A 19,228-nucleotide genomic window follows, 5' to 3' on the forward strand; every position below is an offset into this window, starting at 1 on the left:
AACAATCATGTAGAAGTGCATAAAGCTAACTGTAAGCCTAAACATTGACATAAACTGTAGACATATCCCTTAATTCTGATTGGCTGATTGGAATGTTGTTCCAGGATCAACACAGATGTTAATCCAGGAACATGTCCTACTTGGTGAAATCAGGTTAGCGGAAAGTATGGCATCTGAAAAATCCAAAACATAATATATATATCAGAAATCAATCACGTGTCCAAGCATGTGCTGCAACTTTTATGTACAGCATTTAACACACTCGTGAATAGTAAAAGCTGTTCTTCCAAATACAGACCCGTAATTAAATGTACATCCGTCATGCTAAAACTGGATTTAACGTGGGTGGTCAGATGCACACTTTAAACAAAGCACAGATCTAGTCAAACAAACATAATGCAAAGCTCTAGAAAGCCTCACAGCTGCTGTTAGCATGTCCGCGGGTCAGACGTCTGCTGCCTGTCATATGCTGTACAGATTTTAACAAACTCCAGATGATCAGATGCTAACTGCTAACCTTAACAATCCCTCCCCCATGACCACAAGCACTCACATTTTCCTCAGAAAATCATACAAATCTTGTTTTTTTTTTTGGTCATATTTTCATCTATACATCGTTACAGCTCATGCAGTGTCATAGCTATGCGCTAACCGCTAAACCACAGCTTATGTTAACAGATCTTTCTTTTTTTTTTTTTTTTAGCAGAGACAAGCTTTTCTGCCATAGTTTAGTCTGCAGAGTTTCATGTTTGTCAGGAAATCAATAACTTATGGGGAGTGTTTATGGAAGATGTCATTTGTAATAGAGGTGAAAATGTCATTTCTTGCCATTTTTGTTTGTTTATAGGAAGCATTTAGAGGTGACAGAGGACAGAAACTATATGAGGAGAATATCGTTAGCTTTATTAAGGTCACTTAATCTTTTTTATGACTCTTAAAATCCTTAACATAAGCTGTGTTTATATGAGAAGTAAACTACTTAAGGTATTAAGATTTACCTATATATGCTAATCAGAGGGCAAGGCAGTGGTGCAGTGGGTAGTGCTGTCGCCTCACAGCAAGAAGGTCGCTGGGTCGCTGGTTCAGTTGGCGTTTCTGTGTGGAGTTTGCATGTTCTCCCTGCCATCGTGTGGGTTTCCTCCGGTTTCCCCCACAGTCCAAAGACATGTGGTACTGGGGAATTGGGTAGGCTAAATTGTCCGTAGTGTATGAGTGTGTGTGTGGATGTGTGTGTGTGGATGTTTCCCAGAGATGGGTTGTGGCTGGAAGGGCATCCGCTGCATAAAAGCTTGCTGGATAAGTTGGCGGTTCATTCCGCTGTGGTGACCCCAGATTAATAAAGGGACTAAGCCAACAAGAAAATGAATGAATGAATGCTAATCATACAGTGTTGCTCAATTTAACACTCAATCTAGTACACTAACTAGTATCTAAAAACTAGTTGTTTTTTTTGGTAACACTTTATTTTGCTGGTCCATTTAAGTATTAGTAGACTGTCTGCTTAATATCTGCTGATACTGCTCCTTCAATAGACATTTAACTGACTATAATAAACTTTGCAAATACATGCCAACTTACAATAACCCTAACTCTAATCACAACCCTAACCCCAACCTAATTGTCTACTTTCTAATGAGTTCTTAAATGTACCGATCTCATTTTTTAGACTGTAAAACAAGTTTTAAAAAGCTCATTAACTTATTAAGAAGACATTTGATATGGCTAAATATGTACTAAAGTATGTATGCTTACCATTAAGCCACAAGCTCTAAGAAAACAAAAGCTTTTGTGTCAAAAACCTGAGCTTGATTTGGTTTCTTCCGCCGCCTAGTCAGTAAATCGTTGAGTTTGTCAGGAAATCAATACTGTTAGCGACTGTTTACAGAAGATGTCCATTTTCTAAGGCTGGTGAAATGTTTAGGTAACACACTAATGGGTGAGGATCTTTGTTTATTTGGTGTTTGACCTTTTTTGCCATTTATCAATATTATAGCAGAGAGAGGAGAGCGAAAAGAGGCAACAGAAGAAGCAGAAAAAACACAATTTGTGTACCACTGCCTGAGTATGCTAACGCTAATCATATAGAGTGCGTATGCTAAAGCTAATCATATTTTTTTTTATGCTAACATCAAAGAGTGAATTAACATTTTGGTTGCAAATTCATCAATTCATTTTTTAGAATAGAAAATAGAAAGAAATCCCACATTCAGCCCATTGTTTCAGGATGCATATGCTAATGCTAATCATACAGACGGTGTATGCTAATGTTAATCATTCGTTTATTGCTAACATCAAAGGCCGAATTAACGTTTTGGCTGCAAATTTATCACATAATTTTTTTATGGTTTGATTTGTCATAGCATTGCATGCTAACGGCTAAGCCACTTTTAAGCCTATGTTTGTAGTGAAAACCTGAGTTAATTTACTTTCTACTGCTATTTAGTCAGTAGATTGTTGTGTTTGCCAAGAAAATCAATAATGTTAGTGACTGTTTACAGTAGATGTCAGTTTTCAGACAGATGATATTTAGCTAACATGCTAATGGCTGAAATTCTTTGTTTATTTTGCATTTGACCTTTTTTTGCCATTTATCGATAATATAAAGGAAAGCTGTAAGAGGAAAAATGGGAGGGAAAGATCAAGTTTGAAAAAATCCCCCATTTAGCCCGTGGTTTCAGGGTGTATATGTTAACGCTAATCATGTAGCGCGTGTATGCTAATGTTAATCCTATATAATGTATCCTCAAAGATCAAAATAAGGTTTTGGCTGCAAATTTATCACATCATTCATTTATTTTTCTTCGGGCTTATAGTCCCTTTATTAATCCGGGGTCGCCACAGCGGAATGAACCACCAACTTATCCAGCATATGTTTTACGCACCGCATGCCCTTCCAGCTGCAACCCATCACTGGGAAACCCTCATACACTCTTATTCACACTCATACACTACGGCCAATTTTTAGCTTACCCAATTTACCTGTATCACATGTCTCTGGACTGTGGGGGAAACCAGAGCACCCGGAGAAAACATACGCAAACACGGAACATGCAAACTCCACACAGAAACGCCAACTTCTTGCTGTGAGGCGACAGCGCTACCTTCTGCGCCACCCCTTCACATCATTTTTTGCAAAATTCCACATTCAGCCCATTGTTTCAGGGTGTATATGCTAATACTTATTATGTAGCATGTGTATGCTAATGCTAATCCTGCATAATGCAACACCAAAGACCGAATTAACGCTTTGGCTGTAAAATTCATCACATTATTTTTTGCAGCTTACGGTTTGATTTGTCACAGCATAGCATGCTAACTGCTAAGCTACCTTTAAGCCTAAATTGTAGTAAAAACCTGAGTTCATTTACTTTCCGCTGCTATTTAGTCAGTAGATTGTTGTGTTTGCCAAGAAAATCAATAATGTTAGTGACTGTTTACAGTAGATGTCAGTTTTCAGACAGGTGATATTTAGCTAACATGCTAATGGCTGAAAATCTTTGTTTATTTTGCATTTGACCTTTTTTGCCATTTATCAATAATATAAAGGAAAGGCAGTGAGAGGGAAAAGGGGAAGGAAAAAGTCCACATTCAGCTCATTGTTTCAGGGTGTATATGCTGACGCTAATCAATATCCCTTGCTTGTTGACATGAAACATGTCCTATCAATATAGGCTACACCACTAGCAAATTCATCATGCTATGGCTAAATACGTCAGGTAAATATGCTAACGGATAAGTCACAAGCTTTGAGAAAGCAGAAGCGTTTGAAGCAAAAACTTGAGCTTGATTTCTTTTCATATGTAAATCACTTTTTTTGTTGTTGTTATGAAATTGATAACTGCTGTTGACTAAGATGGTTATTTTGTGTAGCGGAGGAGGAATGTGTTTCAGACTGCTTTACCTTGAGATGCCAATACTCATTCTCATTAATTGTTTTGAGATGAAAAATACATTGGAAGTCAAATAGGTTTGGACACTAAAACATCTTCATTTATGTTCCACCAACAAATCAAACAGGATTGAAATTGCATTATGATGAATACAGAATTGCGTTTTTTTAGGTTAATATTAAAGATGTAAAATTATTAATGCTATTTTTAACAGCTTAGCTATATCTGACTGTAAATCCCCTTTTTAATGATATGAAATTGATAGTAGCTATCTAAATAAGAGAATAAGGATTTTTTTCCAGATTGCTTTAATGCCAATTCTTGTGCTTTTAAATGAAAGTCAATGTGAAACAAATGTTTGAATTTACATGATAATGAGTAAATAATGACAGCATTTTCACTTTTACGCTAATTATATTATTGATATTAGTTCAAGTTTTACTTTAATGACATTTGATGTATTGCAGTAAACAAGTTTAGCTTCCTAATGAACTGTTGTTTAGTCTGTAAATCACATTTTTGTTAAACTGATAACTTGTGATAAGGATAAGATTACAATTTTTTCATCAGATAAGGATTTTTTTCCAGATTGCTGTGTTGCGTCATGCCAATTCTTGTGCTTTTAAATGAAAGTCGATGTGAAACAAATGTTTGAATTAGTTCAAGTTTGACTTTAATGACATTTGATGTATTGCAGTAAACAGTTTAGCTTCTTATTCAACTGTTGTTTAGTCTGTAAATCACATTTTTGTTATAAAATCAATAACTTCAGATGACGATTTAAATTTTTGCATCAGATGAATTTCCAGATTGCTTTGCTGCCAATTCTCGTTCTTTTGAATGAAAGTCAATTGAAACCAAATTTGTTTGGATACAAAATATATATATTTTTGTGTTCCACCAATAATTTTTCACGTTGAGGTTAATTATATTATCAATATTAGTTCAAGTTCGATTTTAATAGCATTTGATGTATTGCTGTTAACAGTTTAGCTTCTTAAACATCTGTTGTTTAGTTTGTAAATCACATTTTTGGTATGAAACTAATAACTTCAGATGACTAAGATTAAAAATTTTGCAGCAGAGGAGGATTTTATTTCTGATTGCCTTGATGTGAGATGCCAATTCTCATTCTTTTGAATAAAGGTCAATGTGAAACCAATTAATTTGGATACCAAAACATATTCGTTTGGGCTCCACCAAAAATGAAAATCACACATGTTTGAATTTACATGATAATGAGTAAATGATGACAGCATTTCCACTTTTACGTTAATTATATTATTGATATTAGTTCAAGTTTGACTTTAATAACATTTGATGTATTGCAGTAAACAGTTTAGCTTTTTATTCAACTGTTGTTTAGTCTGTAAATCACATTTTTGTTATAAAATCAATAACTTCAGATGACGATTTAAATTTTTGCAGCAGATGTATTTCCAGATTGCTTTGCTGCCAATTCTCGTTCTTTTAAAAAAGAATGTCAATTGAAAGTAAATTTGTTTGGATACAAAATATATATATATATATATTTGTGTTTCACTAGGAATTTTTCATGTTGAGGTTAATTATATTATCAATATTAGCTCAAGTTTGATTTTACTGACATTTAATGTATTATAGTAAACAGTTTAGCTTCTTAATGAACTGTTGTTTAGTTTTTAAATCACTTTTTTGGTATGAAATTAACAGCATAAAATAGTAGTAAATTAATAAGGAGGATTTTATTTCTGATTGCTTTGCTGTGAGATGCCAATGAGTCGTTTGACTGAAAGTCAATATGAATTTACATGATAATGAGTAAATGATGACAGAATTTTTCACGCTTAGGTTAATGTTAATGTTTAGGTTTGACAATTAATGACATTTGGTCTATTTTTTTGAGATTGTTTTTCTGGCAATTCTTGTTCTTTTGTACAAACAGTCAGTGGTAACCAAATCTGTTTGTATTCCACTAATCATTTTCACGTTATTATATAATCAATATTACTTCAAGTTTAATTTTAATAACATTTAATGTATTATAGTAAACGGTTTAGCTTCTTAATGAACTGTTGTTTAGTTTTTAAATCACTTTTTTTTGGTATGAAATTAACAACATAAAATAGTAGTAAATTAATAAGGAGGATTTTATTTCTGATTGCTTTGCTGTGAAATGCCAATTCTCATTCTTTTGACTGAAAGTTAATATGAAACAAATTAGTTTGGATACCAAAACATCTTCATTTGGGCTCCACCAAGAGTGAAAATCAAGTTTGAATTTACATGATGAGTAAATGATGACAGACTTTTTCACGTTTAGATTAATGTTATTGTTTACGTTTGACGTTTACTGACATTTGGGCTATTTTAGCTTCTTCCTAAACTATTGTTTAGTCTTTAAATCACATTTTTGTTATGAACTTCAGACGATAAGAGTTTAATTTTTGCATCAGAGGAGGATTTATTTAGATTGTTTTGCTGCCAATTCTTGTTCTTTTGAATGAAAGTCAACAGTAACCAAATCTGTTTGTGTTCCACCAAAAACTTTTCACGTTGACGTTAATTATATAATCAATATTAGTTCAAGTTCGATTTTAAAGACATTTGATGCATTGGAGTAAACACTTTGGCTTCTTTATCAACTGTTGTTTAGTATATAAATCTTTTTTATGTGATATGAAATCGATAACTTTTGGCAATCGTCTATCAACATAAGACCTCAATAGAGAAGGAATTTATTCCAGATTGCTTTGCCGTGAGATGCCAGCATTTTCTTTTGAACTTTTCTGAGTTGCTTGCATTGTGAATGTTTGCTACTAGCTAGCATAAGCTATCATTACCATCTGTCCCCCGGAGTGACAGCGGTCACCGCCGGTATACAAAACCAACCGCTGACTCCACAACACACAGCATAAAGAAAGTCCACATTCATGGATGTTAATGTGCATGACGCATACGTCTTTAATTTAGGAACAATTCCGCTTTGGTTTCGTTCCTGCTCGGTAGTTCTCGCTCCACCTGGAACATATTAGCGGCGTTTCAGAAAGCCTTGCGTAATAAGGAAACGTCGAGCAACAGGACAGAGCAATTCAGACATGGAGTATTAAGTCGTAGAGCCGAGTTATTCTGACAGCTGGACTGAAGCCACCGCCAGACACTGAATCTCAGCTTCAAGTTCAATCTGTCCTCCATCTGTGTGATCTCTTTCTCTCTCTCGTCATCTGATCTGAGAGCAGAAGAAGTCTGTCAGTCCTTCAGTTTTCTGTTCTGCTACGTCTCAGTCGCTCAAAGGAATATTCAGGGTTGTTTTTAAACTTCACAAACTTCAAAATGTCAACACGGCTGATGTCAATAACAGCAAAAGCGTATGTGACCTGCTTTATCGTTGCTGTTATATGAGATAAGTATCAATTATATGAGAAGTAGCCTTACACTACTACTGATATTAACTGACTTACATAGACTACTTGACAAAAGTCTTGTCGCCTATTCTAGTTTTAGAAACAACAACTAATAACTTGATTTCTAGTTGTTATTTGGTATCTAAAGTGGCTTATTTGAAAGGCAAAAGCCTCTAGATTATGCTTATTTTACCAAAATAAAATATGATCATGCCGTAATTTTTAGGACAGTACGGTCTGACTTTGCTTAGACAGAAGTCTTGTCACAGAACAGTTAACAGAAATAATGTACAGTATAGAATATAAACATGGTGCAGTGGAAAAAGAATGAATATTGTGTCTGACTCCATCATTAGCTTGGAGGACTGCATCCATCCATCTATGCAATGACTCAAATCACTTATTAATAAAGTCATCTGGAATGACAAAGAAAGCGTCCTTGCAGGACTCCCAGAGTTCATCAAGATCCTTTGGATTCATCTTTAATGCCTCCTTCTCCATCTTACCCCAGACATGCTCAATAATGTTCATGTCTGGTGAATGGGCTGGCCAATCCTGGAGCACCTTGACCTTCTTTGCTTTCAGGAACTTTGATGTCTAAGTATGAGAAGGTGCACTATCCTGCTGAAGAATTTGCCCTCTCCTGTGGTTTGTAATGTAATGGGCAGCACAAATGTCTTGATAACTCAGGCTGTTGCCGTCCACTCTGCAGATCTCTTGCATGCCCGCATACTGAATGTAACCTCAAACCATGATTTTTCCTTCATCAAGTTTTGCTGATTTCTGTGAGAATCTTGGGTCTATGCAGGTTCCAATAGGTCTTCTGCAGTATTTGTGATGATCGGGATGCAGATCAACAGATGATTGATCAGAAAAATCGACCTTCTGCCACTTTTCCAAATGATCAACTAAAAGTCAAGTCATTATTTGTTGCTCTTGCAACTGGGATCGACGACAAGTCTTTTGTCAGCTAGCTATTATAACCTTTATTTCACCAGGAAAGACACATTAAGGTTAAAAATCTCTTTTACAAGAGCGTTTTGGCCAAGATTAGGCAGTATACATGTCACGTGAGTCTAACAGACAACAAACAAAAACAATTTACAAATAACATGAATCACACCGATAAACTATTCAAAACATCATCAAGCCTGTGTTTCAACACCTAAATCTTTTATAGTTTTTTTTTAAAGGCATTTAGTGAAATCAATTCTTTGAACTGCAACTGTGTTTGCTAGGGATGTAACGGTATCAGAATTTCACGGTACGGTAATACCTCGGTAGGAATGTCACGGTATGGTATTTATTGAATCATTTACAGGAAAAAACAAAACTTATGAAAATACTCCAAAAAAGTGCCAAAAGTGTCAATGACATACAAATTAGTCATCTATCTGTAAGCTTTGAAACAGGAACTTCAATTTTAATAACAAAAAAAATATTAAACCATGTAAAAAAATTAAGTTTCAATTTAGTATTGTTGAAAACTCATCACATTCAACATTTAATCACTCACTCACTTAGATAGAGATGGGTTTAAAGGAAAATTATCATATAACTATAATCTGGTAAAAGCTGGTATCTCTGGGTATTTACAATGTCCCCTGCAACAGAAAAAACCCTCTCATTTGGGACTGAGGTTTCTGGGACAAGAGAGATATGACTTGGCCCAGGTTGACAGCAGTGGGTAACGTTGTGCATTGTCTTTCCCCCACTTGAGAGGACAAACCATGAGTGAGATAGAGATCACATGTCTGCATCAATCTGAACAGTGTGCTGTGTTTCTGCAGTCCCCATGACTGATTATTAGTCCTATTCCCCAACTTGCAGGCACGTGCACACACAGGGCTCAACCTGTGCAGTGCACATGCCCTTTTTAGTCTTGGATAGAAAGTTCTCTTCCAAAATGATCAAAAGTGCCCCCGCGACGCGACATACCCTCCGTCCCCGCTTTACAGTACGCGCGCGACAACACAGCTGATAAGAACTCGCGCGACAACACAGCTGATAAGAACTCGCGCGACAACACAGCTGATAAGAACTCGCGCGACAACACAGCTGATAAGAACTCGCGCGACAACACCGCTATTCAGTACGCGCGCGGCGACAACACCCGCTTTAGGGTTTTCCAGCTCTTTTTGATCCCCGCTTCTAGCAGCACACTCCATTTCCGCATAACTGGATCTGTAGCGACAACAGACCGCAAGGGATTATGGCCAAGCCTGGGCTGATGGGAATTGTAGTTTCCGGTACCTCCCGTTCGCTTCATTCGCCTGAGCAAATTTTCTCAGAAGACCTATAGTTTTACCGAGTCATGCGACTACGGTAATATCGGCAAAAAATAATATTGCGGTATGACGGTATTTACAATACCGTTACATCCCTAGTGTTTGCAGATTATTCCAAGCAAAAGTTGCTGCGTACTTAAATGCCTTTTTCCCCATCTCAGTCCGCACTTTAGGAACAGACAGTAAATAAATATCCTGTGACCGAAGACCATAGTTAAGAACAGGCTTTTTACAAATGTAATTCTTTAGATACATACCTGTCAACATTGGGATGTGAAAATAAGGGATATGCGCAACATAAGCGCACTTTAAAAATGCACACATATAACGTTATAAGGAAAGCATTTGACTGCTTTCCCAAATTTTTATGCTCATTTAAGATGAAATTAGTTGTGTTTGGAAAAAAACCAGCCAAGATCAACATCCTTGGTTATGTTATTATTATTAATTATGTGCATATGTCTGTTTAAAAGCACCCAGAAGCCAGACTTTCTCTCCGCTTCAAATCGCGTGTACAGAATCCGTTTGGGAAACAGTGTCTATTTATCACTATGGAGCACGTCAGCTGACGGTCATGCACCATTATATGACTGTTTTGAGGATTGTATAGGATGGACGACGGCACATGTAATCAAAAGGATATGGAATCACGCCGTTTTTAATATTTATTTATAAGTGTTGTCATTCCTAAACAAAGCGAAAGCACAGAACAGACTCACGTTTAAGAGCAAGGGGCGACCCCTGGTGGTTTGGCGGTATGGGTTGCATATATGGAGGCTCGGCTGTTCAGAGAAAGACTGAAAATACGGGAGAAATATGGGAAAACACCTTTACAGGATGATAGCAGGATAGAACTGTAAAATACGGGAGAATACCGGGAAAAACGAGAGGGTTGACAGGTATGGTAGATATGATGGGAGTAAACCCAGTATAGATTTGTAAACAAAGATATGTCAATTCTTGAGTCTACGAAAGGACAAAGCAGACCAACCTACCCTAATATACAGCAAACAGTGATTAGTTAGGGATTTAAAATTACTTATAAATCTTAGTGCACCATGGTAAACAGTATTCAATGCATTCACGTGAAGCTAGTGTATGCTATACCTACTAGTAAGGGCAGTACTGATCTTGGTTTACTCTACATTGGGAAACTGATGGTGACATGAGAACATGTCGTTGTTTAATAGGCACCTGTGATGAAAATCATCTTTTGTAAGCTGTTTGGACAGAACTATGCGTAGGTATAGTGTTCACAGTCATATTAGGGTGATATAAACACAATGAGTATCTTTTTTTAAATTTCCTGACGTTATAGGATCTAAAACCCTCCCATTTTGAGGCCCACCACAGCTTAAGAATGCAGTTTCCCCGCCAACCGAATTGATTGACAGACGTGTATTAACATGTCTCCATAATAATGCATATAATCATATCAACAAGACAGGATGTGTCATTTAGAAAGACCTAGAAAAGGGTTTCTGGAGAGTTATTACAAACTAACAGAGACCTTCTCCTCACCATTTCCATTTGTTGTCAATCTGAGAATTTGACTGAAAACATCAGGAAGTGCATTTTCAGATTTCAAATAAAGATTACAAGGGCAAGCTATTTTCCTTTCTTAATGACACGCACAGATGAATTGTTCACCACAAAGCTTGCAATGTGAGCTAGCGAAATCAATATGGTTAGCTTTGATTTCATGTGCACTTTAAATGTTCTGTACTCTGGCGTGTTCCTATGTTTGGTTCATGCAATTCATGCTTCAGAATTTCCATTGAGAGAACATAGTGAGCCCTTAAAATCGCGGACTCCCTGATCAGAGCCTTGACTACTAGCTGATTGGGATGCACCCGAAAAACAAAAATAAACCTTGATAAATAACCTTAAAAAAAATTAAACTTCATCTGTTCTGAATGGCTCTGGAGTTACCCTCTGTTCTCCATGGTGTAAATGCTTTATTTGTGGGATATATGGGCTAGTTTATTCTGGCCGGCGGCTTCAGGGAAGAGCAAGTCAGAGTTTCCATCAGTTAGAAACGGCAGCAAAACTCAAACCGCTCTCTCAAACAACAGCACACTCTTTCATTCAGCTCATTCTTTCCACTAGAAGACCCATATCATGCGCACAGTAGTTTCGGGAGGCCCACTGGAAACTAAAAAGGGCTTCGATGAGACTTAAAACACAGCAGAGAAAGAGAAATAGCCTCTAAACATAGTAGCCTTCAAATTATTGAAATGATTGATAATTATATTATTTTGAATATACAGTCAAAATCTGAATTATTAGCCCTCCTGAATTATTAGCCCCCTGTATGTTTTTTCCCACAATTTTTGTTTAACAGAAGAGTTTTTTATAACACATTTCTAAACATAATAGTTTTAATGACTCATTCACTGATTTATTTGATCTTTGCCATGATGACACTACATAATATTTTACTAGGTTTTTTTCAAGATACTATTCAGCTTAAAGTGACATTTAAAGGCTTAACTAGGTTAATTAGGCAGGTTAGGCTATTTAGGCAAGGCATTGTATAATTATGGTTTGTACTGTAGACAATAATAATAAAAAAAATGGCTTAAGCGTATAATAATTATGACCTTAAAATGGTTTTAAAAAATTAAAACTGCTTTTATTTTAGCTGAAATAAAACAATTAAGACTTTCTCCAGAAGAAAAAAGTATTATTGGAAATACTGTAAAAATTTCCTTGCTTTCTTTCTTTTCTGTTAAACATAACTTGGCAAAAATTTGAAAAAGAAAAAAAAATTCACAGGAGGGCAAATAGTTTTGACTTGACTATATATAAATATATGAATAATTAATAAATAAATAAAAACCTTAATAACCTTTGTTTAACAAACAACAAAAATATATAGTTTTGAATAATACGTAAATAATCTGTCAAATGCATAACTATTCCAAAACATAATTAAATAAACAAAATGGATTAAACCAATCAAATTTTAATATGAATAAAAAATGTTCACCAAAAGCTCTATTTAAAAGTAAATAAATGTTTAAGCTAAAAAATAATCACAGCACTATAAAACAAAATAAATTAAACAACAATAAAATATCTAACTTTGTTATACAATATTTTAAAATATTTAGACCCTAATATTTTATCAAAATAATAAATGATACAATAAATATAATAAAAAAATAAAATAGATTACCATGTTTATTTAGAAAGTTTAAAAAACACATTTTTTATTGGTATAAAACAAGTGAAAATAATTCAAACAATTATTATTTCTTGAATAGACCTTATAAAAAAGGACTAAATAATAATTATAAAAAACAAACAAACAATAACTGTATTACAAAATAATTATTACAAATTAATTAATGCAAAATAGCATTAAATAAGTCAAACTTGTATGAAAGCAAATTAATAAATACAATGTGTTTTAAATTTTTTCATTCATTCATTTTCCTTGAATGAAGTTCCTCAAATTAACTGAACATAAGAAGATGTGAACTACAAAATATTTGTGCTGCATGTACAAACTACTTATTTACATAACTGAATCAACGCAATTCTTGAGTTTTTTTGGGGACAACTTTGGTTTGTGTTCTTTTTTTATGTACTTATGTTGTTTTTGTTATGTGTTAACAACTGTTTATGTTCAATCCACTTAACCCTTTCATACATGCAATCACACCAGTGTGATCAGCCTTGGCTTGTCCCTGAAGCATACAATCACATCAAAGTGATTATAACATTCAGAGTGCATGTCAACTGCTAAATTTGAATTTGACCGCTCGTGCTAAGTAGTGATGGGTCGTTCATGAACGATTCGTTCATTTTGAACGAATCTTCAATATGACTCGGGAACTACGAGTCCTCTCAGGGAGTGATTCGTTCATCCGCGCGTGCGCACATTTGTGCAGGTGATATCGTTCATTTCTAGTCTTCATCAAATTGGCAGAAGCCAATCATATGCGTTTAGAGCCGGAAAAATAATTGATCCGCTCACCTCTCGAGTCCTCTATCGGGTCTGAGTCCCTCGTTCATCACGAGCCAATCATACGCGTTTAGAGACGGAAAAAGAATTAATCCGTTCATCTCTCGAGTCCTCTATCGGGTCTGAGTCATTCGTTCCTCACGGGCCAATCATACGCCTTTAGAGCCGGAAAAAGAATTGAACCGTTCATCTCTCGAGTCCTCAGGTTTGAGTCATTCTGTCACGTGATGAACGAACGATCATGGCTTAGACTGTGCATTGATTAAGATTATATGTGACTGTCAGTGTAACGTGAATGAACCCCTGACATTTGAAGACATGAAGAGGTGAGCTGAGCAAAGAGACAACAATGCCTTCATAGACAAAAGAGCAGGTAAACATTGAATTAATATTTTATCCTTCTTAAAGTATTCTATTTATGACTTATTTGTCGTGTGATCGACCTTTTGGGCTAGCTGTAGATGTGTTTGGAAGCAATTCGTAACATTTTAATAATATTTTGGCAAATTGAACCAAATGAACGCAATGACTCGAAAAAAGATTCGTTCATCTTGATGAACGAGACTCAAAGATCCGAGTCAGTAAAATGATCTGAACTTCCCATCACTAGTGCTTGAGGTCCAGAAAGAGGTGAGCAGTGCTTGTCATAACAATTTATCGGTGCTTTAAACAAATAACATTTATTTTAGGATTTAGACATTCAGCTCAGATCTCTAACTAAACATCGATTTACGTGAACAACATGAAGGAATTGTGCAGAGCTCAGCATTTTTACAGTAGCTTTCTGGACCTTGAAAGTCATTGAACGTAACATGCTTTGATTATTTTCTTTAACAACTTGGAAATGAGTTTCACAGGAGGAATTAAGCAACAACACAAGAATGAAAAGAAGACGATGACAGAAATTCATTTTTTGGGCAAACCGTTCTCGTTTGTCGAGGAAACAGTGGGAAGGACTAATGATGGCGTAATTACAGGCTTGTTTGTTTTGTTTGTTTGTACTTTGTGTCTGCAACGAGAGTTAATTCTTCTCACGATAAAAGAACCAGAGGAGCTGTCATTGGCTTTAATTAAAAGGGCGAACAGCCTCGTGTAATGGTTTCTCCGAGACAACCGGGATCCCCGCGTAGCATTTTGCCGTATCGTTGAGGAACAGTCAGGCATAAAATAGCATTTTCTGCATCTTAATTACAAGCCCTTCACCAAATAACAGCCATGGAGGCAGAGCTTGATCATGCCTGTCTGATGCTCGCTGTGTTTTAGAGGCTCAAAGAAACCATTTCTCATTCTCCAGTGAGTTTTTAAGTCCTTTTTTGTTTCTAGCTGGCCTCCCGAAACTACTTTGCATATGATATACACTGTAAAACATATCTGTTAATTAACAGTTTCCATATTTTGTGATTCATTTTCTGTTTATTTACGGTTGTGAATTGCAATAAGGGTGCTTGATCTCTGCTCTGACGACTTCTGATATTGATAATTTAACTCTACAGTTTAACAAAGTATTTTTTTTTTAATTTGACAGTAGTTTAAGATTATATAATGTATAAGAAATAATATATACAAAAATAATTATACAAAAATTTTACACAGGCAGTTTATTACAAGGTTTTATAGTGTAATAAACAACACCAACCCAAATCACTTTACACTAATACAAATGTCAATAAAAGTTACTTTTTACAGCAAAATATTTGTGCTGCTTGTTCAAACTACTTATTTACAGAGCTGAATCAACCAGTTTTTTTGAGGACAACTTAATTATTTATGTTTGATCCACTTTCATGCATACGATCACACTGGTGTGATCAGCCTTGGCTGGTCCCTGAAGCCAAAGTTCAAAGCACACGTCATCAACTGCTAAGTTTAAATCTGACAGCTTGCGCTGAGGCACAGAAAGAGGTGCTCAGCGCTTGTCATACATCCCAATTTATTCATGCTTTTAAGCAAATAAGATTTATTTTAGGTTTCAGACATTCAAACACATATAACTACAAGCAGAGGTGGTGGGGGATTAAAGATTAAAAAATAAAAACTGCTTATTTAGTTTTTTTTTACCGTGTAGGATTATTTTTTTAAATAAAAATTTGAATAGGGCAACACGGAGGCTCAATGGTTAGCACTGTCGCCTCACTTCAAGAAGGTCACTGATTCGAGTTTCACATGGACTAAACATGGATGAAGCTAAAGGAAAATAAATAAATGAATAAAAATGTGTTTAAAAATCTCTGTTAAAACAGCATATATATATATATATATATATATATATATATATATATATATATATATATATATATATATATATATATATATAATTAAAATGGAATAGTGTAATACCACAATGTCTCTAAACAATTCTCTTCCCCAACAATAATGAATGGTGTGGACCGTGATAGACTTGCATCTTTAATTCCTTGAGATACTTAAGCATACCTGTCAACACTGGGATGTGAAAATAAGGGATATGCCTTTCAATCGCATCCCTCCCCAAATTAGTATTGTGTTAAATACTATACTGCAATAACTAAATATGTTCACTTTAATGATTATGATTGCATTGGTGCGGCAATGGCGCTTGTAATGGAAAGTTAGGGAATCCGTCCATTTTGATATTTATTTTAAAGTGTTTTCATGCCTAAATGAAGCAAAAGCACAGAACAGATTTACATTTAAGAGCAAGGGACGTCCCCTGGTGGTCCGGCGGGATGGGTTGCGTATAGGGAGGATCGGCTCTTTATTGCAAAGAAAGATTGAAAATGCGAGAGAAAAAAGGGACAATACCTTTACGGGATGATAGCAGGATAGAACTGTAAAATACGGGAGAATCCCAGGAAAAAAAGGAGGGTCGACACTTACATGTACTACAGATACATTTGAAGTAGGCTTTAAAACAGTTAAGACGCTCTGACACAGTTAGCTTTCAAATCAACACACATCTAAAGCGAACCATCAAAACAAAGCGCAACCATAAAAATAGTGTGTATGTGCTAATACTCACATCCTCCCAGGTGAAGCTGACAAGCGGATCGTCATCATCCTGAAACCTGATATCTCCATGCTCAGGTTCTTCCTCCATAATAAACATAATGCTGACGGAGCGGTAGTAGGGGTGTGTGATATTGAGCACGTCTTGGGTCAGCGGCACTGATCCGCCTTCCCTCACCGTCAGATTGACCACCTGAACAGGTATGATTCGGGGAACGATGTCCACCTGCACCTCCAGGTCTTCAATGGTGGTCAGGCCGTTGCTGACATCTGCGGTGAAGTGGTCGCGGCCCTGCAGGGAAGCGGAGACGTAAAGGATCCTGCCCCGGTTGATGTCCTCCTGTGTGAAGGAATGAATGTAGTCCAGGACGGGAGATGCGGTGCTGTCCGAGTCATTGATGAGTTTGACCACGTGACCAAGGCGAGGGAAGTCTTTTACCGAGTACACCATCTCTTTGGGTGGGACGTCTGTCTGCTCCACCTAAGAAGACCAAAGGATGTTCAAGCAAGTGCAGTTGGAAATGTTCTTATTTTTATGCATAGTAGTGCTTGTTATCAATTACTTATCTCTGCACTTCATTATATTGTAAAAAATAATTTGCCCTCATAATATTTTATTAAATTTGAACAACTTTTCTTCAGTTCTGGTCACATGAAATGCCTTTTGGGCGGAACTATCATTCATTTAGGGCGGGGCTATCATAGTTTTAGGGCAGGGCTGTCAGTCCTTTGGGGTGGAACTATCAGTCTTTTAGGGAGGGGTTATCAGTGCTTTTGGGCAGAGCTATCAGTCCTTTAGGGCGGGGCTAAAAGTCCTTTTAAGCGGAGCTGTTAGTCCTTTCGGGCAGGGCTATCAGTCATTTTGGGGGCGTGGCTATCAGTGTTTTTACATTCCAGTAGATTATGCTGTACCCTTGTTTCCGCACTCCCGCTGTCAGGTCTGTAGACGGACTAAAATCCAGTTTAGATGGAGCATTAGGCACACTAATTGTATTTTAGGGATCCGACTGACTCTTAATATTGATACAAGTGTACTTAGTTGTAAAGGGCGTTAACTTCCATCTAGGACAACAAGTAGTTGCATGACTAACCAAGATAGGGTACCTGAAATTTGTTTGAAAGTAATGTTATTCTAAATTGAGTGTATATGGGAAACCATGGGCTTGGCTAAATCAAAATTATTATAGAGTAACATTTATTATAATGGCCCTAACCTCTGATTGGAAATGATATTGTCTTTACTCAAGGGTGTACATCTAAGGAGAACTAATCAAAAATACTTTAGAATGAGCATGGCATTGAGCAAGACTGACAAGAGTGTGACTGTGAGGGACGCCATCGACCGGGCGATCTCCCTGAGCGATATGACCACTCGAAAGAACAAATATAATAGTTACGAGTGAAGACAAAAAAATTCAAACATTTATCTAAATTATACATTGATATAATCTTCCTAATGTTTTATGATTGGAGTCAGATAAAACGAAAGATAAATATATTAATATTCTCATATTCAAATTGGAGTCAGATATGAGGTAAATTTGAAGTAAATTAACATTGTGCAGTGGAGAGAACGAACAGGCAATGAACCTTCATCCACCAGTCGACACCTCCATTGGACCAACTGGGTGGACCTTACATCGGTATTAGAAAAGTAAGAAAAGTACATTATTGCCTGATAAATTATAAATTGTTATATAAGCTACATGTTGCAATTTGTAAATGGTTTTCGGGGGAAAATAAGACCAAAATATTGTATTGTTTCCTGCAGTTTAAAACAAAATCAGCTACCCACTGTATTTGTTTGCCTTTTTGCTTTGAAATCAGACCTAGAAAAATTAAAATGATATAAATATTAGTATTTATCAGCCTACATATCAACTATCATTCTCCGAATACAAAGATTATCAACCAAACAATTACATATCAGTATACCCTTAATGAAATCATTGATACACTAAACTAACATAAACAAAAGTACTTGCTTGATCCTTGAGAGAGAAAAAAAAACCTCATTGGTTACTGTAGAAGCTCAAGAATAGACCTCAGTGGCTTTTTCCTATCAAACATGTTTGCATGAGCTTCTGTAACCAAATGTGAAACACTGTAAACATTGTTCAGTAATCAGTGGATTAAACAGCTGGATGTATTCTGTGGTCTCCTTAAAAGTTTTGGGTGACTAGACTTTCAAAGTAGGGACAGAAATCCCTCAGATTTCATTCAAAAAACTCTTCATTTATGTTCTGAAGATGAGTGAAAGTCTTATGTGGTTGAAACAATATGCTGAATGTTCATGTTTGAGTGAACTAACCCTTAAATGTGCCGCAGCTTATCTCGACAAGCCATATTTGAATGTTTAAAATTGAAAACAACTTTTGGGAGCTTTAAATTAAACGAGAGAGAGCGAACACAATGGGAACAATACGAGGATGAGTAAAAGTACTTTCCTCTTTGGCTGAACTGTCCCTATAAGTCGTACAGCAACATTAACACTGTTTAGAAATGAATAAAAATGTTTTGATATATTAAATTGCTCTGAATGCTACATTGGACTGATATCACGAATGAGATTTATGCCAAACCCTCTATTTAGCTTGTGATGAATCTCCAAACTACTTAAAGGAAAAAGTAGCGCGAGTATAAATCATTGTCAGGCGCTCACAAATGTCCTAATGAATCTGAGCAGAGGCTGTTTCCTCGATGGCAACA

General features: G+C 36.0%; 1 protein-coding gene across 4 annotated transcripts in view; it reads right to left on the reverse strand.

Annotated features, from left to right (window-relative positions):
• cspg4 (chondroitin sulfate proteoglycan 4) overlaps positions 1–19,228 on the reverse strand; it is a 127,358-nt gene that overhangs the window by 24,310 nt on the left and 83,820 nt on the right. For all 4 annotated transcript variants that reach the window (XM_073942690.1, XM_073942689.1, XM_073942692.1 and 1 more), the window contains one exon: positions 16,533–17,000. In XM_073942690.1, the coding sequence (XP_073798791.1) occupies positions 16,533–17,000 (468 nt within the window). The remainder of the gene's footprint in view (positions 1–16,532; positions 17,001–19,228) is intronic.

This window comes from Danio rerio, chromosome 25 (assembly GCF_049306965.1).
Source record: "Danio rerio strain Tuebingen ecotype United States chromosome 25, GRCz12tu, whole genome shotgun sequence".
Lineage (NCBI taxonomy): Eukaryota > Metazoa > Chordata > Actinopteri > Cypriniformes > Danionidae > Danio > Danio rerio.